Below are 22,194 nucleotides of genomic sequence, written 5' to 3' on the forward strand. Positions count from 1 at the left end.
ATTTTTCAAAATCACAATTAATAAAAAAGAATAATATATTTTTTAATCGAAAGTGTTTACTATCGTATTTTTTGAAAAAATTGCTATTGTTATTTGCAATAATATTGTTGTAATTTTTTGAGTTGTAAAATTTGCGTTAAATTTGAGGAATATTACTATATTTAAAGTGGATTTTGCATTTAAAGAATGTAAAAAATTTTCGATCCTTTTCTTTCAGAAAATTTTATTCATAAGTTGGCAAAACTTAATATCTCATTGAAGTTTGTTTAAGAAGAAAAATTTTTTTCTGCCGTAAACCAGCGTTTGAGATGATTGTTTGAGACGGGTCTAAATGTGCTCCAGTTTTGAAAATTATTTATAGACAATTATAATAATGGGCGGTGACTGAAATTATGACGATCGACCAGCATTAAAAAAAATATAGTGCCGGTAAAAATGATAATTCTGGCCAACTGTGATGATCACCCGGACTAAAATTGATAAAAAATAAAAATACATTGACCCCTTGGGTTTCTGTAGTACAAGACACTCATCTGACAGAAATTATATGAGTACAGAATGTTGACCAAACAAATAAATAACTCTTTCCCAATATTTTGCAATTTATATTGTAATCCCGCAGTAAAAAATTCTAGAAAATTTTCACATTCTTTTAAAGAAAATATAGGGGTACATAAAAACGGGAGTATATCGGTTGAAGATGGGGACATTTCGTGACCTTTTACGTGTCTTTTCATCACCTCACAAAATACCATGTCCTTTTTTCTAAATACAATAAACGTACTGAAGAAATTGTTGTCAAATAGTGTATATAGCAGATACGATCCCGTATCGGACACTAAGTTGAGATATCATTTCGGTAGTTGAGTCACATGTAAGACCAAATGGGAATATTTGAGGAACTAATTACATAAGATAATTGCGTTTATATCCTCTATTCAGTCAATGTCCTGATAATCACTACTTTGTAAAGTCACAACGTATATGATAATCACGGGCTGTAATGGCCTTTAAATGAGATTATTTGCATGGAAGGGTTCGTAATAACAAGGCGGTTACATATGGTTTATTAAAAGGTGTTCAATATTTATAACTTCACGTAGATGATAGCACTCACCTCTCGGAATGTGCGTACTGTACCTTCTCGCTGGAGAATTCCTCGTGACCTAGCAGTCTGCATAACATGTAGCCACAAATCCTACCTCTGAAGAGTAAAAAAAAAAAATTTGAGGAATAGTAAGAATCCAGGGAGAATAAGAACTAAGCCAAAATGTTGAAAATACACTGGGATCATCGTACTGTATGACATTCCCTCGCTTAAGAAACTAGCACCTTCGATGAAAAAGAGCAAGTATATAAAATTTACTATCGCTGAAACCACTATTTCAGTTTATTTAGATGTACCTGTTTCCGGTAATCATGATTTTATTTTTATTAATTCCGTATTAATTAGTTATTATTGGTTCCAAGTCATTTGGAATTGAAATGCGTAAAGAGCGCAAAAAATTCCAATCATTGCTAGTGGATGTCGATGGATGGTTGAATAAATCCATTTTTTAAACTTTTAACCCGCCAGGATAAACAGACAAGCTAGTGGTGTTCTTTGATAGTTTCAAGAAATTAGTCGGTCAGAATTTAGCTGGTTCTAACCTCATTTACATTTACGAGGAAAGAAAGCAAAAAGGGAAATTATACCAAAAAGCTGGAGGGAGAATACAAAAAGAAGAAGGATATTAATTATTAAGGGAGTAGTATTTGCTAAATTGATGCTGTAGATGTTAATACTAATAAGGAGTGGAGCATCAGGATTTGACGAGGATTCCGTAAGTAATATTAAGTAATTGAAAATTTTTTTTAAAAACGTATATGTATTATTTGGGAATATTAAGAAAGAAATAAGCAAATAACGATCATAAATAAATTATTTTCTTTTGTATTTCAAGAAGGGTTAACAGTTAAATGTAATTGAATTTTATCTTTAACAAATTAGTAGTAGTCTTAAAACAAATAAAACACAATTAATTATATATGTTCTTGAAATTTTACGCTGAACTACACCATTTTTAAACACATTTGTACGAGTATATAAATTTTTTTTAATAACATTTTAATGAACCTCGTTCTATTATACAAAAAATTTAATTCGTTTTCTATAGTAAACGTGACATGTTTATTGATATGATTCCATATACGATATAAAATTCATATACTAACTATGTCGTTGATATGCAATCAACCATATGTATACTATCAAATTGATAAATAAGGTAAAAATAAGACTACGAGATAGTAGTATATAAACATAGAATAAAATAAAATAAAATATATCGATAAAATACTAATCTAGTACAAAACCAAAATCACTTAAATAAAATAAGAATAAAATTAATGATGTATCATTATAGATCAATAGTGGCTTCATAAAACTTTTTAGACTTGAAGACTCACTTCGCACATGTATTGCAATGATTGACACAAATAAAATAAAAATAATAAATATATAAATTATAAAATGAAATTAGTTAAATAAATCTTGAACAAGAAAATCATTCTTTATAGAGAAAATGTGGCAAAGGTCATTTAATTTACGCTGAACAAATTAACAATTATATATAAAAAAAATAATGAGTTATCATTTCATATTTTATTACCGAACTTTGACGTAAACGAAAATAAATAAATTAATCTTACCATATAATGATGGGTCTCCTAAGTCCTTAGGGAGAATTCTGGAATTCCATAACTCTCATATCTTGCATATCATAAGAAACAGTTCCGTTTGCTACTGTATTATAAGTGTCACTATTTAAGTATACTTGAGAAGTAGGTTGGGTAGTGCCGGATTGTTGGTGAATACTATTTTGCATATCATAAGAAACATTTCCGTTTTCTACTGTATTATAGGTGTCACTATTTAAGTATACTTGAGAAGTAGGTTGAGTAGTGTCGAAGGATTGTTGATGAATGCTATTTTGCATATCATAAGAAACAGTTCCGTTTGCTACTGTATAATAGGTGTCACTATTTGCTACTGTATTATAGTAGTCACTATTTAAGTATACTTGAGAAATAGGATGAGTAGTGTTGAAGGTTTGTTGGTGAATGCTATTTTGCTGATAAGCAATAGGATCATGTTGGACTTGTTGCTGAATCTGTTGTCGAATTAGAGATTGTAAATTATAATGATGCGACAACTGGTAATCAGAGATATGAGATAGATTAATTCCATTATTCAAAAGTCGAATATTTTCTGATGGATAATAAGTGGCACGATAGATACGAGCATCATTTGGTAAATAAAAATAAAACTCAAATATAGTATTATGAGGCGCAAGAGTCGTAGTATTAATACCATTAATGTGCAAGGTGTTTAAATTCGTACCAGATACTCCAATATTGTTAATTAAAGTATATTGTTCCATCGGTGTAGGGTTACTATCGTAAAAAGGAGGACCCCTGGGAGTAGGATTGATAATGACGGGATCTGAATCTTTATATGAAACTGGTGGTCTTTCTGTTTCGGCATCCGTTGAAATGCCACTGGAACAAGATGTAACAGGACTTGGAGGGTGAACAGGTTTCTCATTTTCTTCACGATTACGTTTTGATTGACAAGACTGTACATGTCTTGATAAATGTCCATGTCGAGTGAAACTCTTCGTACATCCATTAATTGGACAATTAAAAGGTTTAGAATTAGGATGTGAAGTTGTAGATTCGGTAAAAATATATGTTATACGAGACGATGCATATGGGGATGATGAATTATTTCCTTCATTTTGAGCTTGATCACGGAAATAAAGAGAGGTCAAATTTTTAGAAGAAACTGCAATCATCTTTTTATTTCGGTGATCTCTATTTTTAAATGCGTTATCATGAGTTCTTTTATGTCTTGTCAATTCATCGGATCGGGAGAATCTTTTGGAACATCCGTTCCAAGTACATTTATGGGGTTTTTCTCCAGTGTGAGTCCGGATATGTCGATTTAAATGTTCCAGTCTGTTGAATTTGCGAGTACAAACTTGGCATTTATGAGTTTTATGATTTCGGGATTTTGCTGGAGACCTATTATTTTGATCGCCTACTTTCGATGCGATTTTTTCGTCTGCTGGACCATTTATTAGTTTAGCGAGTTCGTTAGACATTATTACGTAAGAAAAGATTTTAGGAAAGTAACGGAGTAGGAAAGGATTCGGTGGAAGAAAAAGAGGGTGAATAATTACTCAGAAGAGTAAAGATGTTTTTTAAAAAATTTGGTGGATTTATATAAGAAAAAAATTTTTTTTTTATATGTTAGATAAGAAATCTCGTTTATATATTATATATTATATAAATATAAATACAATGAAGCTAAGATAAGTAACAATCAATACACACATTAAATTAATTTTTAATTATATATATAATATATATATATATTATATCCTTATCTCCTTATCTAAACAATATTGGTTTATACACTACACTCAGGTTTTTTTTTTATTAAAAAAAAAAAATTTCATACATAATATAATATATACATATAATAATATATACTGAATATATACAGCGTACCATTTGTCTTAATAAATCTTATTTGTTAATAATTTTCAATGCTTTGCAGTTTGCAGTATCGTAACTTTTTTCCTGAATTAAATCTTATCTTACTTATATTATATATATGATATGATTGAATTTTCAAAATAAAGTTATTCTGTTAATAATCTTCATTGCTTTGCAGTTTGCAGTATCGTAACTTTTTTTCCTGAATGAATTAAATCTTATCTTGTTTATATTAATATGATTGAATTTTATTTTAAAAATAAGGTTATTCTTTTTTTTTATCATTTCCTTATTAATCGCTTTTGCTGAACACAGCAGACTTGACTATTGTGTTATATAGTTGCGTTATATAGTTGTATAGTTGTACAGTTGTATCATTATAGTTAGGGATTTGATATATATTTTTTTAATTTTAGTAACGAGAAATCACATGTGAATAGTTGTATCACAGTTTTACCTGTCAAAAAACAAAAAAAAAATTTACACCTGTTTAAAAACAAAAAAAAAATCTACACCTGTCAAAAAACAGAAAAAAAAATTTACACATATCAAAAAACAAGAAAAAAAATTTACACCTGTCAAAAAACAAAAAAAAAAATTGACCTGTCAAAAAACAAAAAAAAAATTTTTTTTTCTTTCTATCAAATGAATAGTGGTATCACAGCTTTACCTGTCAAAAAAACAAAATTTTTTTTCCTATCAAATGAATAGTGGTATCACAGCTTTACCTGTCAAAAAAAAACAAAAAAAAAATTTTTTTCTTTCTATAAAAGTACATTAGTTCGTTCCGTTCCGATGTGTGAAACGTGTGACAGGTTACGCCAAAATGCCAAATTATTTGCCTACCGTACTATTAGAGACAAGAATTTGATTGGTTCATCATCATCATCTTTATGATAAAAGACTTTTCTCTTCCCTTTTTCTTCCCCTTTTCATGTTCTAAAAATATATTTTAATATTTAAAAGTTTTTGTTATTTGTTATTTAATAAAGTTAAACATTATTCACCAGCAGCAGAACTTCAGGTGTAAAATATTATTATAAATATTTCATAACAAACGCAGTTTATAGAAATTTCACAACATAATTTCAGCATTTGGTATTAAACGGGTGAAAAATGCTTAAAGATAGTTGTTTATGAGGTATGAGATACTTGTATATTAATTTGTATTGATTTTCATTAATTTAAATTGAAGTTCATGTATATTGATTTTTATGGAACTAGCTTAAATATTTGTGGAGTTATAATTTTTTTTTTTTAATAATACTCGGAAGCGTTTTTAATAAATATTTCATAACTTTCATGTAAATATAATAAAATTGTGCAAAAATATTAATCCTTTTATATGATGATATTTAAAAGTATGCAAAATACACATTTTTAAAAGCGCAAAAATATTTTTCTAAGATATCACATGAAAAAATGCGAAGTCAAATTTATGACAGTCAAGCAAATTGACATTTGCAGTTGTACTCTAAAATAATATATTTGGCATAGCCTGTCACACATTCACCCACTCATCTTAGGCGCCGATCAAAGGTATAACCTTACTATTTATGTCACAACTTTTGGGCAAAATGTAAAGCTGGCCCACCAGAATTCGGATATGATGTCCTTATTAATAAGGATTCTAGACACACAGTGTCTTATTATTAGATCTTCATAAGCTAGAATTCAGACCAAATGTAATGCTGGCTCAGACATCTGGTATCCTTATTAAATGGGATTCCAGATATAGAGTCTTAGAGTCTTATATAATTAGGTTTCGATACTGAAATCCGGACATTTGATGTCCTTATTAGCATGAGATTCTAGGAACTGGGCATCTGATATCCCTGTTAGCATGAATTCTGAAGTCTGGATATACAAAATTTGCATATTTAACTTTTGATCAAACAAACTGTAAATAATATATATATAAGTAAGGGTCTACCTTATTAAGTATAATGCAAGAATTACTGATCATCATTTATAAACTTTGATCTTAAGAAGTGATATTTATGTCTTTATTAAAAAGTTTTTTATTTAATAAATAAAGTTATGTATTTTTGCTAATTTGAGAAAAGACAAGGAAATTTTTGCCTGCCGATTTTATGCACTTAAATTGATAAAATTATCAAAGATATACACAAATGCAACATTAAATATTATAACTTTTTAAGAATATCATACTTTCATACTTTAATATTAATAAGATATAAATAAACAGCAAAAGTTTATTTTGAAAGAAACTGAAAAAGTTGAAAATTATAAACAATAAAATTATTTTACTTGTAATATTTATTAAATAAAAATTTATATAATAAATTAAAATTATAAACAATAGAATTATTTGGCTTGTAATATTTATTAAATAAAAATTTATATAATAAATGTAAAATTCAAATTAAAATATGATTTACTTATTAATAAATTTAGTCTTATATAATAATAACTAATTATTTTGCATTAATTTATTGACTAATTATAATAAATATATAAATACGAATTTTTTAAAATTATGTGTCTGGACTCCTTATTAAGGATATCATATATCCGAATTCTGGGCCAGAATTACATTTGGCCCAAATTTTAGCTATGGGAAACCTAATAAATAATAAGACACTGTGTGTTTGGAATCCTATTAATAAGGACATCAGATATCCGAGTCAGCATAATTCCACATGAATTTTTTCAATATTGGGTAGTCTTGTAAAGTTCGGCCCAAGTTATGTAGTCTACGGGAACAAGACATTGGAATGATTGGATGTCCGAGTGAGCTGCCCATGGGCCGCCCATATAAGGTTATAACATATACACTTGTGACATAAATAGTAGGGTTATAACCTTTGATGATCACCTGAGTCTGAGTGGGTGTATGTGTGCACCCCACTCCAGACGTTACAGATACTAGGTAAAAGTATGACGTGAATTAATGATTGGCTACGTCTCTTTTCTTTATACATCAAGAAAATATCATACAACATGCATATAAATGACTGGCATTATCTCTATCTTTTAGGGCGGATTTGGATTTTTTCCACATTTTACAAAGAATTGTTTTTAATATTAAAACAAATGAAATGTACTGTAAATAAAAAATACGATCATATAATCTTATTTTCAAAAATAATCAAACCCAAAAAAAGTTTGCATAATTGCATCATATTTATACATGTTAAAAATTTTATGGAAATGTTCAAAGTCAGGAGATTCACGGATCATTCACGGAAAATGAAAATAATTTAAAAAATTCCGTGATATAAGGTTATTAATTTGAGCCTTTTACGGAAAAAAAGATGGAATATAAAAACGGATCAACTTTTTTTACAGGGTAAATATATAAATATAAATTATTACACAAATGAAAGAAGATTTGAGGTAAATAATAATTTGATAATTTTTTTTCGCACCTATCTCACGTTCTTTTTAGTTAGAAGATTTTTGATGGTTATTTTCTCGTCCCAAAAAACTTTAATATTATTATTCGTATTCGCAAAATTTACATTTGGACGGATTTGGTGATCGACATTCCGAAATCCGCCCAAATGAATCATATGTTGAAAATATAATTGCTGATACCAAAATTGACCTAAATGCAATGAAAATAAAACTCAAATATAGTATTATGAAGCGCAAGAGTCGTAGAATTAATAGTATTGATGTGCAAGGTGTTTTGTATCAGATACTTCAACATTGTTAAGTATTTGGAAAAGAATTTGTTGAGGAGCGGAACTATTCCAGTTTAATCAATTGATAAGTTGTAATAATCTTGTATATTCAAAATCCAAATGATAATAAGTAGATAATTAATTAATTTTTTACTTTAATCTAGATGGAAGGTTTTTAAATTTTCTAAAAGATGTCATATTTGCTGGATCTACCTCTTCCATGCTAACGTAAATCAATGGCAATTTCTGGATCCCCAAGTTCTTAACACGTTCATTAACTTTTGCATCATTTGTAGTGTTAGCTGTAGGAACGTCTCCTGTTAACATTCGATATATTGTTCGAAGTGAAGTGTTGATGACTTGACATTTGGGAGCAGAAGATCACAGGTACGTTGATAATTTATTCGCATTGCTCTTGTGTGATAGCGACGCGTCGGCTTGCAATTCACTCACAATACGGGTGTTCTCTTGTAAAGTTGTCAAATTTCCATATGGAAATTGCGTTAAAAGAGGTTTTTTTTGGGAAAAGAATAGGTATTTATTACCCAAAAACATAGCCAACACCTCCTTTGCTTGCATAATTGACTAGACACCATTAATCGTAAATGATTAAGTTCCTCAACTTAAAATGAAATCATGTTCAACCATAATATAGACTGTATAGTATATATAATAAAATAATCAACAAATCGCAGAAACATGTGCACATTATGTAATCGCAGCTACAATTAGTGACTTTAGATTATAAAAAGGATCCATGCAGTATAAAACCTTTAAAAGTTTATTTCTCCCTATAAAAAAATTGGATACGTTTTTTATAAAGTTTTTATACGATTTTTTTCCTTAGAAATAACGTATCATAATAGGATACGGAAAAATGCACAATTCCGTATCACTAAAAATATGGTTTGGATACGGAATTTGCACGGAATACATATGGAATTTACATGATTTGATCACTGATTTTATCACGAAATTTATACGATTTGGTCACTGAATTTACTATTTGTATTACAGTTTACTATAATTATATTTACATAAATCTAATTTTACTTTATTAAATTAAATAAAAAATAAAAAATAAACAAAATACAAATACATTATGAAAATTCCCTCTTTATTAAGGCCACCTATTGCAACCAAAATTATCTATAAGTTCAGGTTCATTTGGAGTCAAACAACCTAAAAAAAACAAAAAAGAACGTCTAACTTAATTGAAAACAAAACCCCCCTTCATATAGTATCTGCAATCGTCCAAGTCACCAAAGGTCAGCATTCCTACAAAAAAAGAAAGAGAACTCCAGAATGTCTGACCTACATAAATGAAAAGAATTATGAAGCATCTGATGAAAAAGAAACAAAAACAACAAAATAAATCCAAAACTGACCTACAAAAAAAGAAGACTCTGAAGCAACAAAACTGAAACAACCTACAAAAAGAAAAGAATCTGAACCCAACTTACAAAAAAAAAAAAGAAAATTTGAACTGACCTAAAAAAAGAAAAAAATCCTGAACAATCCTACAAAAAGGAAAGGACTCCCAAACTGATCTACAAAAAAACTGAATCTTCTCACAAAAAAAAATCTGCTGGCCTATGAAATAAAAAAAGGGATAAATATAAATAAAAAAGAAAGGGGAATAAAGAATAAATCAAAAAAAATATTTTTTTAAAAAGAGGGTAACGAAGTTAGGAGAGTTAAAAAAAATTTTTTTTTTAAAGGGAGGACGTCAAAGTTAGAAAAATAAAAAATTTTTTATAAAGAGGAAATAGAAATAGAAAGAAGAAAATTTTTAGAAGAGTGGGAATAAAAGAATAAAATCAAAAAAAATTTTTTTTTTTAAGGGAGTGAGTGAGTGACGAAAAAAAATTTTTTTTTTAAAGAAGTGATGAAAAAGAAAAATTTTTAAAGTGAGGTACGAAAAAAAAAATTTTTTTTTTAAAAGGGGGGGTGACGAAAAAAGAAGAAAAATTTAGAAAAAATAACAAGAGAAAAGAGAAGAAAAAGAAAGACAGAAAGGAAGATCGGAAGATCAAACTCATCAAAGTAAGGGTTTATATAAAAAACAAAAAACGTATCATAACAAAACAATAAACAATCACGTGATCTCGTGTTATGATACGAGATTTTTGTAAAATTATTTTCTAAAAATATTAAGTTTAAAAATTCCGTATACATTCCGTATGATTAATTTTTTCCGTATACATTAGTTTTTTTAGATTATATAGAAAACTAGAGTCATACCCTAGGGCCGGTGACCGGCCCTTACTAAGAGTAGGATATATACCATAAATTTTAACACTTATTTGCAGAAACAATAATATTGGTAATAAATAATTTAATTTATTTTTTTTTGTATTTTGATTCAATAATTTTGTAATTGGCTTTAAAAGAAGAAATATTATGATTTTTTTTAATTTATAAAAAACATTTAACAATTTTTTTTAAAAAAAATTTTTCAGTTTCTAACCATGCTGTAGTAAACTTTTTAAAAATTTTATATAAAACGTATATTATAATTTATATTCATATTTAAAATAAAATTATTCAATAAAATTTATTTCACACAATCAAATTTGGGACAATTCTATGTCCACATTTTTTTTTATTTGTGTAATATATATAATTTTTTTTAATAAATCAATTCATGTAATATATTTTAATAAGTAAATTCATATAATTTTTTTTTGATAATTAAATTCGTATAATGTTTTTTAATAAATAATTTTTTTTTTATATATAATGCTTTTATTCTAATAAATAAATTCATATAATGTTTTTTTTAATAAATAAATTCATGTAATGTTTTTTTTAATAAATAAATTCATGTAATGTTTTTTTTAATAAATAAATTCATGTAATGTTTTTTTTAAAATAAATTTGTATAATATTTTTTTAGTAAAAAAATTTAATAAATTCGGGTATATAATTTTTTTAATAAATCAATTCATGTAATATATATTTTAATAAGTAAACTCGTTAATTTTTTTTAATAATTAAATTTGTATAATGTTTTTAAATAATCACTAAATCTGTATAATGCTTTTTTTTAATAAATAAACTCATATAATGTTTTTTAATAAATAAATTTATATAATTTTTTTTTAACATATAATGCTTTTGTTCTTTGATAAATAAATTCATATAATGTTTTTTTTTAATAAATAAATTTATATAATGTTTTTTTTTAATAAATAAATTTATATAATGTTTTTTTTTTAAAATAAATTTGTATAATATTTTTTTAATAAATAAATTTAATAAATTCGAGTATATGTATTTTTTTAACAAAATAAAATTCGGATATATATTTTTAACAAAATTCGGATGTATATATATATATTAATAAAATTTGGATATACATATATCAGTGTTCGGCAAATGACTTGAAATGAACAAATGACTCAAATGACAAGTCATTTGTCATTTGTCATTTGCAACTCAAATGACCTGTCATTTAAGTCATTTGAAAAATATTAAATATTCTGAGAATTTTTATTAATTATTTTGTTTATTTTAATTAAGAAAACAAAAATATTAAAACAAAATTGGTTTTAATATATATAATCAAAAAAGTTCCAATAGTAGTAAAGATTTTTTAATCACGTGATTTTGTTATTATTTTACAGGTTATTATTTGTTAATAATATTATTATAGACAGGATTATTTCACTTATAATTATTTCACTAATGATCATTTTATCCACACAGATAAAAGTTAATTGATTTTGCAAAAAAATATTTAATTGTAACACATGTAGTGGATCTCATTTTTCACCATTTTTATATATAATTGTTGTCTTTATTTAATCATAAGATGGCCATAATATTGCATATAATTATATAATAAAATTATATATAATAAATAACATATCAGATAGTATTATCACTTTAATAATTATGGTTGTGTTATTTATTATTTTCAGATTACAGTAAAAAATAAATAATTTGGTGAAATTGATTCTTTTGTGATTATTTCGATTACCTCCTTCCTTTTTTGTACATCACGTAATTATAAATTGTCCAATAATCTTTAAATATTTTAATGACAAATGACCAAATGACAAAGGACGCAAATGACAGTCAAATGATACCCAATCATTTGGCATTTGTCATTTCGCGAATAATTCAAATGCCAAATGCCAAATGATGGGGTGTCATTTGACCAAATGACTCCTAATCCGAAAAATGGTCAAATGACCAGGTCATTTCCGAACACTGACATATATATATTTTAATAAAATTTGAATATATTTTTTTTAATTCGGATATATATATTTGGGTAACATTATTTGGCAACCTGTCATGACGACCCTATCACGTAACGTAATAAAATTTTAATTGGCTGATTTTTCATTTTTGATCAGTTAATTTTTAAAGAATATTTTATTTACAGTAAAATTTTATTTGTTAAATACAATATTAAAACTATAAAATTATACACTTAGTGGATTATATTTTATTGATTAGAGAAATAAAAACTAATAATAATGGTAAATAGTTATAAAAAAAAAGAAAAATTACAATGATAAAATGAAAAAAATGCTAATAAATAAGCAAAAAAAGGAAATAAGAAGATATAACATTAATAATTATGAAAGAAAAAAGGAAACAAAAAGAAATGACATGGGATAAAAAGAAAAGAAATGAAAAAAAGTGTAAAAAGGATAATAAGGACAAAAGGAAGTGTAATAAGATGATAAGGATGAAAGGGAAGTGAAAGGGAAATGTAAAAGAAGTGAAAAGGCTGTTAGAAGATGAAAAGAAAGTGAGAAATATGATAGTGAACGAAAATGAAGGGAGAAGGAAGTAAAAAGGATGATAGGAGATGAAAAGGAAGTGAGAAAGATGATAGTGAACGAAAATGAAGTGAGAAGGAAGTAAAGGGGTGATAGGAGATGAAAAGGAAGTGAGAAAGATGATGGTGAACGAAAATGAAGTGAAAGGATGATAGAAGATGAAAAAGAAGTGAGAAAGATGATAGTGAACGAAAATGAAGTGAAAAGAAAGTAAAAAGAATGATAGGAGATAAAAAAGAAGTAAGAAAGATGATGGTGAACAAACGGGAAGTGAGAAGGAAGTGTAAAGGGTGATAGGAAAAGAAAAGAAAGCAAAAATAATAATGAAAAATAAAAGAAATAAAAGGATGATGGAGAATAAAAAAGAAGTAAAAAGGTGAAAGAAATAAAATAATAAAGGGTAAAAAAGAAGTGAAAAGAATGATAGAAAGACGAAAAAAAGTGAAGAAAAAATAATCAAAAACACCACCCATAAAAAAAGGAACAAAGAAATGACTGGTTAGTATTATTTCAAATAAAATGAAAAAGTAATAAAAACAGAAAGATATAAAAAGTAATAAAGCAAGAAAGACATACATCAAATAAAAAGAAGCCATCCCATTATCTAAAGAAAAAAAATAAAGTTAGCATTAATAATAAAGTAAAGAGTCATTAAATACAATAAAATAACAAAAAAAAACAAAAAAAAATGCCTTAAAAAAAGTCATTTTCAAGCCAAAATAGCACTGCAATAAAAAAAAAGGAAAAAAAAATTATCGTTATCTAATAAACAAATAAACATTTATCAGATGACGCGATGATCATGTTTGTGTAGCCAATCAAAAAATATAAATTTATTACATAATCAGGGTCACCATGTTGCCTTTTTTATAAAATTAAGATATATTTTTTTATATATATTTTGACCTTCAATTCCTATTATAATCACAAGAATTAGCCTCCTGAACAATGTATACGAATAATAAATATTTCCTTGATGTTAATATATAGTTAGCTCTTAGATATTTGGCCAGTCAATTCATAATTCCTTGATGTCAATATATGGTTAGCTCTTGGATTTTGATCAACCAATTTCATGCTGCAAATCATGATCAATTTTTTTTTTATATAAACGACCATTGTTCGTAATATTGAACTCAATATCAACTCAATATCAATACCAATATCAATATCAATATCAATAATATAAAAAACGTACCCTATACTTAGCGCATAAGAGCTAACCAAATTAGTAAAATTTTCCTTCCTTTCCAGGATAGCACGATTAGCAGAACAACCAATCACAAGGAATATCACTATTAAAATGAAGATCACCTGATATCATTAACTATATAGCGTGATCTGTATATGGTGTCAACAAGTACAGTATGGAATCCTATGTATATATGTATGGTGGTCAATGTATGGTATGTATGGTGTTAATTTTCATACGGTATAGTTATCACAATAGTAATATACTATACATGAGCCACCATACATCCATACATAGGTCACCATACATACATACATAGGATTCCATACTGTACTTGTTTTCGTCACCCCCGTTTTTTTAAAAAATGTTCAAAAATGAATTGCTTATTAAATATACGGAATTTGTATACGGAATCTATAGAAACGTACATAAAATGTATATAAAACGTATCCTTTCCGTATACATATTTCTTATAGGGTCTCGTAATAAGAATACTGTGAAAAGTTAATTGTTATAAAAATGTTCGACAACGTCAAAAATTTTGCAAAATTAAAGATCAGAGACTTTCATCTTCATAGACAATCGTATACTCGCCCTCTAGCCCATCCATAATAAGACCGTTTAAACACATGATGATATTGTTGTTCTTAATGACAAAATATTCAGATAAACTTTTTTTTAAGCATCCATGAATTATCATTTTTTCACGAAATTACTTTAAAATAAGAATAGCAAATAAAACAAAATGTATAGGTTACTTAAGCTTGACTATAGGAAGGTACGTAATTCAGTTTATTTTTAAATCTTTTTAATTTTTAAAAAACTTTATTAATAGATTATTAATAGAAAAATTTCCATATAAGGATAATTCAAATTTTGCTATATAACAATTTAAATGTAAACCTTTTTATTATCATTTGGATTTTGGAAAAGCATGAATTTAAATAACAAACTGCACAAAGGTTACTCTAATTTACCAATGGATTAAACTGGAAATAGCTTCGCTTCCTTGCAATTCTTGACAACAATAATAGTGTAAGAATGTCTAATACTTTCATTAATACTGCAACCCCTGTACCTCATAAATTTGAATTTTACTTATTTTACTTTCCATTACCGAACGATTCACATATATCACGTGACATAATGACGTGTACCAAACTAGAAAATGCGCGACTCTTGAATGAAAGAATTAATCTTATTATTTCTGATTACCAGTTATCGCATCGTTATAATACAATCTTACATTCAAGTCATTCAACAACGAATTCAGCAAGAAATTCAACATCCTGTCGTTTATAAACAAAATAATATTCAATAAAAATCCTTCGATACTATGAGAATTCAACCTACTCCCAAGCGTATTCGGATAATAATGCTTATAATAATAATGCTTCAATTTTAAACGGGTCTATTTCTTATGATGTGCAAGACATGGGATTTCAGAATTCTTCCTAATAAGGACCAGGTTCGATTAATACAATTATTTCATTTCGGGTAAAATGCTTCTTTTAAATTTACCACTATGTTTTTTCATCAGCTGTTAAATTTAGAGATAATATTAGCTTGAAGTCTTAAACATTCCTAAGATAATAAAATAACAATATTTGTTAAACACATTTTTAATTTTCTTGACTAACTATCCTTCTACGTGCATAGCGCACCCTTAAAATAAATTGCATAAAATTTACGTATTTTGTAATATTTTTTTTTTTTTTTACATTGAACTACTCAAACTTTCATATAGTAATTTTTATAATACTATAAACACTTATTCTACACAGTCTATAAATTTTTTTAAAAAAACTTCATTCGAATTGTACGGAAAATTAAGAAAAAATAAAAAATATTTATGTAAAAATAGTCCATGGACAAGAAATTAAAATCGAACTTTTACATTTGGTATTGAATAATTGTTATAATTCGGTATATTGATATGTAACACGATTGAAACATGTATTTGCAGTGCATATGACCCTATAAAAAATATGTATACGGAAAGGATACGTTTTGTATACATTTTATGTACGTTTCTATAGATTCCGTATACAAATTCCGTATATTTAATAAGTAATTCATTTTTGAACATTTTTTTAAAAAACTAATGTATAAGAAATGTATACGGAAAAAATTAATCATGCGGAATGTATACGGAATTTTTAAACTTAATATTTTTAGAAGATAATTTTACAAAAATTCCGTATCATAACACGAGATCACATGATTGTTTATTGTTTTGTTATGATACGTTTTTTGTTTTTTATATAAACCCTTACTTTGATGAGTTTGATCTTCCGATCTTCCTTTCTGTCTTTCCTTTCCTTTCTCTTTCTCTTGTCTTATTTTTGTTATTTTTTCTAAATTTTTCTTCTTTCTTCGTCACCCCCTTTTAAAAATAATTTTTTTTTTCGTACCTCACTTTAAAAAAATTTTTTTTTCGTCACTCTCCTTTGAAAAAAAATTTTTTTTCGTCACTCCCTTAAAAAAAAATTTTTTCTTTTATTCCCACTCTTCTTTTTTTTAAAAAAAAATTTCTTCTTTCTATTTCTAATTCCTCTTTATAAAAAAATTTTTATTTTTCTAACTTTGACGTCCTCCCTTTAAAAAAAAAATTTTTTTTTAACTTTCCTAACTTCGTTATCTCTCTTTTTAAAAAAATATTTTTTTGGTTTATTCTTTATTCCCCTTTCTTCTTTATTTATATTTAATTTCATAGGCCAGCAGATTTTTTTTGTGAGAATATTCAGTTTCTTTTTTTTTTTTTTGTAGATCAGTTTGGGAGTCTTTTCTTTTTGTAGGATGATTCAGGATTTTTTTCTTTTTTTAGGTCAGTTCAAATTTTTTTGTTTTTTTGTATGTTGGGTTCAGATTCTTTTCTTTTTGTAGGTTGTTTCAGTTTTGTTGCTTCAGAGTCTTCTTTTTTTGTAGGTCAGTTTTGAATTTATTTTGTTGTTTTGGTTTCTTTTTCATTAGACGCCTCATAATTTTTTTCTTTTATGTAGGTCAGACATTTCTGGAGTTCTCTTTCTTTTTTTGTAGGAATGCTGACCTTTGGTGACTTGGACGATTGCAGATGGGGGGTTTTGTTTCCAATCTCTTTTTTTGTTCTTTTAGGTTGTTTGACTCCAAATGAACCTGAACTTATAGATAATTTAGGTTGCAATAGATGGTTTTAATAAAGAGGGAATTTTCATAATGTATTTGTACTTTGTTTATTTTTTATTTTTTATTTTAATTTAATAAAGTGAAATTAGATTTATGTAAATACAATTATAGTAAACTGTAATACAAATAGTAAATTCAGTGACCAAATCGTATAAATTTCGTGATAAAATCAGTGATCAAATCATGTAAATTCCATATAAATCCCGTGCAAATTCCGTATCCAAACCATATTTTTGGTGATACGGAATTGTGCATTTTTTCGTATCCTATTATGATACGTTATTTCTAAGGAAAAAAAATCGTATAAAAACTTTATAAAAAACGTATCCAATTTTTTTATAGGGTGACATCATTTCACTTGTCAATGTCATTTGAGATTAATGTTGGTAAACACTATAATTCTGGCCTAAAATCATGTGATAAGGTAATTAAGATATCAAAAATCAAAATCAAAGCAACTTCCGTTTTTGTCATGTCTCTGTTCTTGTCCTTATTATAAAAATAAAATAAAAATGAAATGAAATGACCGTACTAAATGGCAAATGATTATGAATAATAACAAACCGAACACTGGTATTAAGTTTACTTGACCTATCAGCATGTCCCAATTGCCGATTATCTAAATTCATGTTTTTCAAATCTAATTTAATTAATTATCTAAATATTATTTAATCAAAAGTGGTAATTATCGTTTTTTAAAAATAATTGCTATTGTTATTCTCTGTAAAAAATGTTGATCCATGTTTTATACTTCCATGTTTTTTTCCGGGAATGTATATTCACGAATTTTTACGAAAGCCACGGTAAAAATAATGGAAATATTCAAATAAAATTTTATAGGGGCTAATTTCACTATTTATCACTATGACACATACGATTGCATAATGACTTGTAGCGACACCGTATTACACTATCACAAACACAAATTCCTAAAATTCTTTGAATCACTAAAAATATACGGCTTTACACAACTTTTAATTTTTTAATAATAAACCAAATTTCTTTTTATGAATAATTTGTCATATGAATACGATGCGTAAATCAGGTGCAGCATCACGAATGATCATAGATGAATTCACTAATGTGGAAAGAATTTTCAAAATGTCACGATCATTTAAAACTACAGTCAATTTTTAATTATTAAGTACTAGCGAATTCCCTCCGTCTTTTATTTATAATTCTGGAGTAGCAGATGTAAATGTATTTTAAAGTGATATACAGTACATTCCCTTTGAATAGTCATACATCAAAGTCACAATGAAAAAAAAAACGAAAAAAATCCCTATTAAATCTTATCAGATCTCAAATCTCGTTGTCAAGCATGCGACAAATTTACCGAATTTTAGAAATTTTTTTTTTTTATTTTAAAATTTTGTTTAGATCAAAGGGTTATTTAGTGCATACGTTACTTTATAATCCGCAGCAATCTGAAATTAATATTATACGAATACTAAAACATTGCACTGCGAATTATATTTAAAAAATCACCAAAGATGGCTATCTTAGTTACTTTATTAAAATAATTCTATAGTCTATGTATAGTATTTTATTATTATGCTTTTTTCTTCAAAAAGAACCTTAAAAAAAAAAAATATTTTGGAGAATTTACTAAATATAGCTAGATCTTATTGAATAAAAGCCAAGAAAAAATTATTTATCAATTTCATTGAAGAATTCATTATACGCGCGTTTTCTTAATATCATGATATTACACAAATAATTATGCGAATATATAATAGACTCTTCTCGCAAATTGCTATTTGATAGACTTTTTTTAGTATACAATTTAAATAATCGAAAGGCTTTATAGGTTCTAGTTTTTATTATAGAATTTTAGATATAAATATGGTGAGAATGGGCATTCGCTACAATTCAATAATAAATAAATAAATAAATAAAATTAAAAAAATATATTCCTCTTGTTTAAATATCACCAAATTTTTTTAAAATTATATAAATTAGCAAATTCTTTAAGGGATGATTGGACGGCTTAATTTTTTTTCGCCCGGGCGAAAATTTATATACCGTCTGACAAATGAACATGAAATTTTTCGGCCGGATATACAAATCTTCGAATTGATTTTATTTTGTAACTTGTATTACGAATATTCATTTTAAGGATCTCATTATTGTAAGAACTTAAAATACGGCATATTTTTTAAAAAACTTTTATTATTTTAACATTGTTTTTAAAAAAATTTTCATAAAATCTAGTATTGTTCAAATTGTTTATTGACAATGTTTTTTTACCCATTTATTTTGGTGTACGTCAACGTTAGACACGTGTCCTTTGTTGCTGCTTTTTGTAGCTTAATCGTGTTACCATTAAAAAAAATGTTATTTAATTTAATTATGATGTAATATCCAGCTAATATTACTCAAGGTTCACGTTCAATTCACATTGGTAATTGATATTACGGCTTTACTTTTATTATGTCACATTTCATTTCAAAATTTTTTTTTTTCTTGAGAACAAAAAACAAAAATGTCAAAAGGACCCCGTGTAACATATAAATAGGTCAACACTAATTTACTATTAGATTAGCTATACGCAACTCTTCAGGGCCAGAATTACGTAATTCCGCCTGAAATTATTGAAATTATCCAAAAAAGGAAGGTTCTATACATTATTTTGTCGCAAACTCCGTATTGTTTACTTTTTCATGTATTGCTCGGGGTCCTATGTCAAAGCATAATAACAACAAAGTTCATAATGTCATAGTTTTTTTAAATTATCATTGAACATTCCTTTTTAGTACCTTTATTTTCTTATACCATTCTTAATGAAAGCACCAAGTGATCGTCAGGGCCTTCCATACCGAGGTTTTCATTTCTTTATTGTTTATCTCATGTTGCTCATGTGCCTGTTCATGTGCCTGTTCATGTGCCCAACCATTAGATAAAAAAAAACAATACAAATTATGCTTGTTCGGTGACGAGTCCAACTACTGCGGAAATCTAATATTTTAGGAACGACTTAAAAAATTCTTGTTATATAAAGAACCAAAATTAAACAATTCTTAAATGTATTGAAGTAGTCATATTTTTTTTATATATAAATAATTTTTCTTTATTATAATTTCGAAAAAAAAGAAAGAAAAAAAAAAAAAAAATACTCCCACCCCATTTTTTTATCAATTTACAAAGAATATAACTTTGTCAATGAAAGTATGAAAGTAACACACGAGTTTAAATAGAATTAAGTTTTTAATGATTCTTGATTAACACATTTAAAATGAAAATGATTTTCCAGTTTAAGTTAGTAATTGAAAGGTCGACTGAATTTTTGTGATACGCAACGGTCATAACATGAATAACATGAGTAACGTGAACAAACATGTCACAAAAATGATATAAATAACGTACGTACGATTGTCATTATTTATCGTAAAAAAAAAAAAATTTTTTAAAAATGCCCAATTTAAACGGAGATATACTTTATTTGATTTTCAAAGAACTTGAATTGAATGAAGTATTTCATTCATGTTCTTTAGTTAACAAAACATGGTGTCGAATAATCATTCCAACTTTATGGAAAGAACCTTGGAAATATATAAAGAGAAGAAAAGAGAAATCATTCTTGAGCGTAATTATTTCACATTTATCAGATAAAACGAGAAATGATTTAATCCAAAAAATTGATTCCGATATTTTGAAAAAATCATATAAAAAACCCAGTTTTAATTATATTATTTATTGTAGAAATTTAAATTTAATTGAAATTGAAAGGATAATTAATGTTTTATTTGAAAAACAACCAGATAATTCAATTATTAAGAATACAATAGTTGAACTTTTTATTAATGGAAATACAAAATTTACACGCCTTAATATACCTCATAAATTTGATATTAAATTACATCTTATTTCTGGAGCGGAACGTTGTTTTTCAGACCTTCAATTTCTCAAGTGTAACACCAGCGTAGATGATAAAATTTTAACTGGATTAATGAGAATATGTAAATCTATTAAAGAAATACAACTTTCTATTGAAGCGGATAATAACAAATATGGAATCATTAAATTAATTGAAAATTCTGAAAAATTATGTAATATTGATTTGACTAATAATTGTAATAATCATTCAAAATTTGATAAACCATTTTGTGAAGCTCTTGAAAATTCGTTAACTAAACATGTAAATTCTTTACAATGTTTCACGATACATAAATATCCTATCACAAATATTTCATCTTTTGTAAATTTAAAAAGGTTAGAATTAAATAATAGATTTCATTATATGTCATGGGATTGTATGAAGAATTTATCTTTACCTTTATTACAAATTTTAAAAGCTGAATATGTTCCAACCAATGTTTTAGAAAATTTAATTAAAAATACAAATCGATCACTTATTGAAATAAATATTAATGGTGGATTTACTAATGTTAATGATAATAAGATAATTATTCAAGTTATTTATCAAAATTGTCCAAAACTTAAATATCTTAAATTATTATTTAGAAATGATAATATTCCAGAATTAGAAAAATTATTAATCAAATGTAAAGATTTAAATGGTTTATATATTAATTTTGATATTGATGATGAACGTATTAGTTGGATTTATTTATTTAATATTTTGACTATATCTTCACCAAATAATTTATTTAAATTTAAATTTTTTCGCTTTAATGAGAAACCTAGTTCAGCATTTTTAGAATTATTCTTCGAGAATTGGAAGGGTAGACATCCTATATTATTACATCTTCCTAAAATAAATATTATAGGTTATACTAATTCATTGAAAAAATACCAATCAGAGGGAATAATTAAAAAATATGATATCGTTTCAGATGAAACCACTTTTGAGGATTTCGAATGGACTCGAAAATGTTTTTGTTAG

The 22,194-nt window shown here is 26.3% G+C and overlaps 3 protein-coding genes across 3 annotated transcripts; 1 reads left to right on the forward strand and 2 right to left on the reverse strand.

The window, feature by feature from the left end:
• Nucleotides 1-8,171: 8,171 nt before the first annotated feature.
• On the reverse strand, nucleotides 8,172-8,519 carry OCT59_002162 (uncharacterized protein; the record flags this gene model as incomplete). The annotated part of the gene is made up of 2 exons (XM_066144309.1): nucleotides 8,172-8,256; nucleotides 8,347-8,519. The coding sequence occupies 2 exons, from the start codon at nucleotides 8,517-8,519 to the stop codon at nucleotides 8,172-8,174; spliced, it is 258 nt and encodes an 85-aa protein (XP_065995482.1).
• Nucleotides 8,520-9,312: 793 nt separating this feature from the next.
• OCT59_002163 (uncharacterized protein) lies at nucleotides 9,313-10,399 on the reverse strand (the record flags this gene model as incomplete). Its single annotated transcript, XM_066144310.1, has 5 exons — nucleotides 9,313-9,374; nucleotides 9,456-9,506; nucleotides 9,581-9,622; nucleotides 9,684-9,785; nucleotides 10,369-10,399. 5 exons carry the CDS (start codon nucleotides 10,397-10,399, stop codon nucleotides 9,313-9,315), a joined length of 288 nt encoding a protein of 95 aa, XP_065995483.1.
• Nucleotides 10,400-20,760: 10,361 nt separating this feature from the next.
• On the forward strand, nucleotides 20,761-22,194 carry OCT59_002164 (uncharacterized protein; the record flags this gene model as incomplete). Its single annotated transcript, XM_025323769.1, has 1 exon — nucleotides 20,761-22,194. One exon carries the CDS (start codon nucleotides 20,761-20,763, stop codon nucleotides 22,192-22,194), a length of 1,434 nt encoding a protein of 477 aa, XP_025189925.1.

Source organism: Rhizophagus irregularis, chromosome 10 (assembly GCF_026210795.1).
Source record: "Rhizophagus irregularis chromosome 10, complete sequence".
NCBI lineage: Eukaryota > Fungi > Glomeromycota > Glomeromycetes > Glomerales > Glomeraceae > Rhizophagus > Rhizophagus irregularis.